This window comes from Hemitrygon akajei, chromosome 9 (assembly GCF_048418815.1).
Source record: "Hemitrygon akajei chromosome 9, sHemAka1.3, whole genome shotgun sequence".
In the NCBI taxonomy this organism is placed as follows: Eukaryota; Metazoa; Chordata; class Chondrichthyes; order Myliobatiformes; family Dasyatidae; genus Hemitrygon; species Hemitrygon akajei.
The window spans coordinates 75,769,374-75,776,455 of NC_133132.1; the positions used below are offsets into that span (position 1 = coordinate 75,769,374).

At 40.5% G+C, this 7,082-nt stretch overlaps 1 protein-coding gene across 1 annotated transcript; it reads right to left on the reverse strand.

Annotated features, from left to right (window-relative positions):
* Nucleotides 1–2,249: 2,249 nt before the first annotated feature.
* Nucleotides 2,250–6,872, reverse strand: pnrc1 (proline-rich nuclear receptor coactivator 1). Its single transcript, XM_073056387.1, has 2 exons — nt 6,115–6,872; nt 2,250–4,395 (listed from the first exon to the last, which is right to left on the reverse strand). The coding sequence occupies exons 1-2, from the start codon at nt 6,523–6,525 to the stop codon at nt 3,925–3,927; spliced, it is 882 nt and encodes a 293-aa protein (XP_072912488.1). The 5' UTR covers nt 6,526–6,872; the 3' UTR covers nt 2,250–3,924.
* Nucleotides 6,873–7,082: the final 210 nt, after the last annotated feature.

The following is a 7,082-nucleotide window of genomic DNA, read 5'->3' on the forward strand; positions in this document are numbered from 1 at the left end:
GAATCTCCCAACATACCAAATATCTGTTTACATAAAAGCTTTTACAAGTAGACTCATGTCAATATACTTGTTATTATTGCCCCAACTCCTTGAGCCATATCCTGCATAATAAAATGCAAGTCCTGTCCTGCATGAATTATTACCTGAAATTTAGTCTACCTTATTTTACTTGGGAGTTGAAACCTTAACATTATCATTTCAGCAAAATAAACCAGCAACAAATTCAATTCAATCCAAATAGAATTAAAGGCATTGGCACCAAAATAACCTTCAAAACGTAGACCTAGAAAGGGCATTCAATGGTTTGGGGGTCAGGCTACATTGGACAGCATGCATAGGAAACTTTCATTGGAAGATCATTAGCATCAGAGATTCTGTAAACACAGCTTGTCCTTATTAGTTAAAGGCCTGCTTGGGTATTGGATAGTGCCAATTAAAAGTGCAATCAGTGAGTGGTCAACTATAGCTGTAATAATTAGAAGGTTGGCAGTTAGATTGTGTGGATTCTCATGGAACTCTGGAGATCTACTGCAATAGTGTTAGGGCCTTTGTTTCTGCTGAGGAGCCAGCAATTCATTTTTGCTCATTCAGGACACTGGTAGCATTTGCTTTGCTTTGGACAACATAAGACTTTTGGCCCACGGAGTCTGTTCAAGGACCTGTTTATACTAATAATGCATTTAATTCTCTCCACAATCTCAATAACTACACCCATGATTCCGATCACTAACCAACATACTAGGAATGATTTATAGTGGCCAGTCTACCAATCCATTTGTCTTCAAAATATGGGAGGAAAACAGACCACCTGGAGGAAGTCAATGCAGAAACATACAGACTGCACACAAACAGCACTGGAAATCAGAATTCAACCCAGGTTGCAAGGAAGCAACAGTTAAATATGCCATTATTAATGTTCCACCGTTGTAATGGAAGCAGTCCAATATCTAGTGTAAACAGTAATTAAATATTGTGGTAATTAAAAAATGCAGATACTTGGCTACTCAGACAGCACCTGCAATGGAAGTAATTAATGGGTCAGAAAACTGAAGCTCCAGACAGAATTCAAGTGGTCATAGAGTGACTGCACAATCCACAGAAACAAAAATGGTGAAAATTTAATCCAGATTGCTAGGGTTGTGAGGGAGACACTACCAACTACACTATTATGCCATGTAAACCTTTAGAACTTCAAATACCAAAAAAACAGAGCACTCTGTGGTAATTCTTGCCAGCCCACACTCACCCCATTAATGTGCCATTACAGATCTAAACAAGTATCTGACATCAGGTATAATTCAAGCATTAGGCAACAGAACAAGTCATCATACTGCAAGGGATAGATTTTAATATAGTAATGTACTCAAAGGTCAATTCAAAAAAAGTGAATGGCTTGGTTTCTTCTTAGAGGGAAGCAGATTAGTAGGGAGGTACCGTAATTGAATTTGTAGCAAGAACCAAAGAAGGCCTTTGAGCTACCTGATTATTTGAAGAAAAATTCTATCCAGTACGAGTATAAAGTTTTTTTTTGATTTGTGCTTGAATTTGGTTCATCAGAAGGCCAATGAAGGTATTTGCAGCTGTGATCACAAGAGATATACATTGAACTAGAAATTGCTAGTTACAAGCAAAATGCAAGGTCTAATGCAGGGTTTACTTCTGCTTGAGGCTTTGCAAACTACAGTTGAATTGGGCTGCTGCCCCTCTGTACATGGTCTTTGCTACTACATTCCTTTCCCTGCTCTAAAATGTCACCACAGAAGTATTGCCATGATAGACAAAACAGTTTAGCCCTCACAACTACAAGGTCAATTGTTTCTTGATAACAAGTCTTAAATCCAGATCATGTCAGATATTACCTTTGAATTAGAAAGTCATTGCAATTATGTCATTGCTAGGGTCAAAAACCACAAATACAAATCTTTTCACCTGTTATTCAATAGACTACTTATTATCACTATATACATTATAAAGGGCCAACAGTGATGGGCATTAAATATGCTTCTATACCTCTTAAATGCCAAATTCATCAGGAATAGCTAACTTCATCCATCTTATGCTGACTTTGAAATGAAAACAATTTAGTTTCATGTGTTTTTCTGCCACTGAATGACATCGCACAATTAAGTATTTTGGAACTTTATAAACTTGATACCCAAATGTGACAACAGGCAGGGAGGCACAATGACTGTACACAATGTTATTACATAACTAATAAATGAATATGGTGAAAATAAAGATGACAATCATTAGGGAGACAAATTGAATTTTATTTGTTTTTGAAATCTGCCAATTTGTAGGAATAGTACAATTAAAAACTTGTAGCAATAAGCATGCCAGCTTTCTTTGGAAAATACCAATTTTAAATGGCAACATACATCTTAATCCTTAATGCATTATCCTTTAAAATGGTAAGTAAATGACTTGAATAGGAATAAAACATTAATCAACTATTCCAGCTTTTGGATTTATACATCTATGTACTAATTCAAGTCTTACCATAAAATTGGACTCAAATTGGCGTCAAATTACACAGAACACTTTCCAGTGTCTTATTCCCCCCCCCCCCCCATCCCAATATAGCATAAGATAACGAGATTCTGATTCAGTTTTGGTGCAGTCCACACGATGTGATCCAAAATGAATAAACAAACATTTCCAGCATGAATAGTTTGTTTTAAACCCAAACCAGAATTTTAATAAACAATGTGGCTGCAGGGAAACTGTTGGAAACTATAGAAGGAACTACTTCAGATAGTTACCAAATTTGTGCTCAGCAAAATTATTGTTGAAACAACTTATTCTCCTTCAGATGAACTCATGTCTGCCAATAGAGCATTTAATCATGAAGCAGACTTACTGATGTTATGTAGGTTAAACTTTTAAAGAAAGTTTGAAACAGCTCTTAAAATATGCAGATATTGTTGTTAATTGAAGTTCACTTTAAAAGTGAACCAAAAATTCAAGACTTAAATTCTCAATAAAGACCAGAATGTTACTTGTCTGATTCTTTTTAAAAAGGTAAGCAAATATTTCTCTCTTTTTTTTTTTAAAAAGGTTACTGGTACAATGTATATCTTGGCTCATGACATGGTAAGTCAGGACTGAAGTGTCGGACAATCTTGAAAGAATAGGCATTTCCATTAAGGGCCACAATACTATCAAAAAGAATGTGACACTGTTCTCAGAAACTGGAAATGCAGTAAACAGAGCAGATATATCATTGTTCTTGTTACTAGTTACTTTGTAGGCACAGACTTGGGGCAAACTGGTGAAGGGAATTTTCAAAGAAAATTTATCAACACCATTCAAGATTACATAATCTACATGCCCAACAAAATGTGTGCAGAGTTCTGTTTACCAACAGACCAACTGTGGGAAATGAACCCTTTTCCTTGAGCAAGAGCTTTAATTTGGTGACAAGATTAAAATTCACATCATATACTTAACACCCGTTAAGATGAAAGTGCATCTTGTTCATGGTAATATTCAGTAGTGCAGATAAAAGCAGTGCTTGAATCAATTACTTCTTAAACCATAGGTTTTCTCAAAAACATTTCAGATTGTCAAATATTTTACAACACCACTTCTTGCATTTGCAGAGGATAAAACTTCGCTCTAGCTTTCAACTCGAGTTTTCCTCTCATGTATAAAATATAAAATTTTACTCAGCTCACCAAGACAAATTCTCATATGAAACTATAATTCCTTTGAAATTGAGTATATGAAAATATACAAATAATTACATGGTTTACATTAATATACACAATCCCACTTTATCACTAGCACCACTTGTATGTATATGCTTATACCAAAAACAATCAAATTTACAATAGTTTAAAATGCTGCACCTACTGCTGCCACGACGTTGAATCTCGAATGACAGCCTTTAACTCAATTACACAAACTTTAAATGTTCTTGAATTATGCATTAACTTTCAGTAAAGTTTTTAAATGGACAGTCATTATTTCCTTATTCCCATCTTCAGAATAATCAGTATGTACCCCTACCCAATGGCTTGGTGGTTTAGGTAGAACACTGGGAGATGGCGGCTCACTAAACTTTGGCCCAGCATAGTTCTGATCTCCCTGAAGAGTTGTCATCGACCTCAGACCAACTTTCTGTATTTTTAGACTTCTGTAGTTGTTTCCAGGAGTAATAGGCTTTCCCCCTTCTTTTTTGAGAATGTTGCAGCCTTCAGGAGGAAACACATTCTGGCTATGGCTGTTTTCATTTCTTTTTACTGATGCTTTTTTCGGCAGTAGGTTACGCTTATTTCTTTTCTTAGTTGCATTTAAGGCTTGAAAGCATTCTTCTGTTTTATTTACAGAATATACAAACTGTGAATGAGGAGATATTGTTTCTTTGTATCTTTCCATGTTTGAATTAATCACCTGAAAGAAAAACAAATGATTAGGCTACAATGTATACTGTACCTCAACAGGGCTACAAATGTTCATTTGAACTTACATAGTTCAAACTGAAATACTTGCAATTATTGTGTCATGTTTCTTATATTGGAGGAAGTCCTTTCGTTCTCACTGTCAGGTATTATTTCCTCCAAGAATATGCTAGATATTGCTGAATACAAGATTAACAACAAGTCAAATCCAAACCCATTTTGAATTGGGAAAATTTAGCATGCAAGGCTATCCAATTTATTAGCACAATGCCAGCATGAAAAAGAGGACTTGTACAAAATTCTCTTAAAAGTGTCACAAAACAGAATACATAAAAAAGGACAAGTGAAAAACAAAAATCTGCTTCTAGTCTTCAAGGGACAAGATCCAGCCACTGTCACTTTTAGTCTGAGTAACTTCCACAATTCTATTAATAGAATCAACAAAACCCGAGGACATGTAGAGATATCTGGAAATATCAACATAAAATTCTCAAATTTTAAACATTGGTGCAGGAAACATTTGCTCAATGTACAAGCACTGCGGTGGATATTTCAGTCAACTTGGAAAAGTTGGGCTGAAATGCCTTTTCTCATGCTGCATTCCTCCATGACCATCTGTTCTAAAGTGAACTAATGTCTCCTCATAACTCCACCTCCAAGAAAATCCAAAATAACCCTTAGCATCGTCACATCGTAAGTAGTGTATTGACCATATGCTGCACTTCAGCTGTGGACCAACTGAACTTTAGATAGTAAAAACACAACAGTACTAGCGACAGATTGTGTGTTGAAAGACAAACAGCTAATGATTTCAGGAAAATAAGCCTAGCTCTGATGAAACACCCAAAATGCTAACTCCCAAGTTTCTCTACAGATGCATTTTGACCTATCATGTCTCTCCCAGTCCCATGATGTTTTTTCCTTTACAGGAAAACAACTTTCCTGCTAATTCTATGCCATTAACCGACCATTGCCAGTTGTTCTGCTACACGAAAGGATCAATGCAGGTGTAATCCCAAAAATCTGCCCCCTGAACTTCCGCATCAAATTTTAATCTGCCCCCCACCCCCATTCCTTACTCTGCTAGACTGAAGTACTTCTCCTTTGGGATTTTCCTGCGGCATCTAATTCGTATCAACTACACCGCCAGCTGGAAACCTTAAAATCAAAGCTTCTTCAAATAAATTAATAGACAACAGACCAAGAAAACTATCACTAAGTCCTTTGGAAATCCACTGAAAACAGCCTTTCAATTTTAGCTTTTGCTACAGAAGAAATTTTAGTTCTAACTTGTCACTGCTTGGTTCCTAGATTTCTGATTCATTCAGGGGTAGTCAAATGTCAAACTCTCCATCCCCAAAAGATCGCAAGGTTGTTCAATTTATAACTATTTTTCCTACCCCCCCCCCTTTAGTCATATGCGCGAGAATACACAAGTTAAATATCAAACGCAAAGGTCTAGTTTACACCGAACTACCGAAGTTTCGGTCAAGCTGCCGACCAACGGTTCGTCCTTACTCGGGTAGCCTTCGAGGCCAAGAGCGGGTCGGGTGCCAGGACCGGACCCCGAACGCCCCGGAGTCATAAAGGGCGCGAAGCCGATCGGCGAGGGGTTCCAAATTCAAACTCCCCAACCGTCCACCCCCCGCCGGCACGCATTGCGGGCCAGCTCCGGACCCCGGGGGTTCACAGCGGTAAACAGGTCTCTCACCTTTTCTTCCTTCGTGCGCTCGTCCACCGATGCGGACGAAGCGGCGGCGGCGGCGGCGACCAGGGGGGTCCTCGGGCCCGTCGACGTGGCGCCGGTTGCGCTCCGGCAGCCTGGCTGTGGCGTCCTCAGGTGCTGCTGATGCGTGTGTTTCTGGAGCAGCGTAATGGTGGACGTAGCCGACCGTAACTTCCGAGTCCGGCTGGCCGCCGACTTGCTCTGCTGCTGCGGACGGTGGCAGTTACCGGCGGCGGTCTTGGCGCTGTTGTAGGTACTGACGGGGAAGGGGACTGATGGCGGACAGGGCAAAAGCAGCGGGTGCATCGCGGCCCCACACCACCTCCACCGCTTGCGACGTCGGGCTAAAACCCCGAGGAAAGGACGTGAGGGGTGACGGACATCCGCAGTCACCATGCAACGATGCTGAACTTCACGAAGGCGCTGTGGGAAGATGGCGAGCTGGCGTCGACGCCTTTCTCCGGCGGCGGAAGAAAAAGCTCCTTATACGCGGCTTACCCGGGCAACAAATGGCGGCCGCGCTGAAGCGACCTACTTCCTGCGATTGTTCGCTCACCGCTGACTCTCGACACTCCGGATCGCTTCTGAACCCACCGTCTACCCAAAACCAACCCGCCCGAGCGAGCGAAAAGCCCTGGTGGTATTTACAAATACCGCCGAGCGGCGACGAGCTTATGTACACACAGAGGCACGCAGCATCAACAAAAACAACTCCGCTTCCCTTCGTCTCCGACAACAGCTGAAGGGCGTCCGCAGTACGTTTATAACTCACGCTCCTCGCTCACCGCTTCGACCAATAGCCGCCCTTCGTCCAGCCCACGTGATTTTAGGCAGCCCTATGACATCATTAGCCCGCAGGCACAGGGCTGAGTCCTGATGGAATGGGGGGGATGGGGCAAGAGACTGAGACTACCCAGGACAACAGTATCACTGGCTTAAGTTTGCTCATTCTT

What these genes read in the sequence shown, in the direction of transcription:
- pnrc1 (XM_073056387.1), bottom strand. Translation starts at nt 6,525, where the DNA reads ATGGTGACTGCGGATGTCCGTCACCCCTCACGTCCTTTCCTCGGGGTT. An exon ending in AGCGCACGAAGGAAGAAAAG is followed by an intron (nt 4,396 to 6,114) that starts GTGAGAGACCTG and finishes TTTTTCTTTCAG; the next exon opens with GTGATTAATTCAAACATGGA.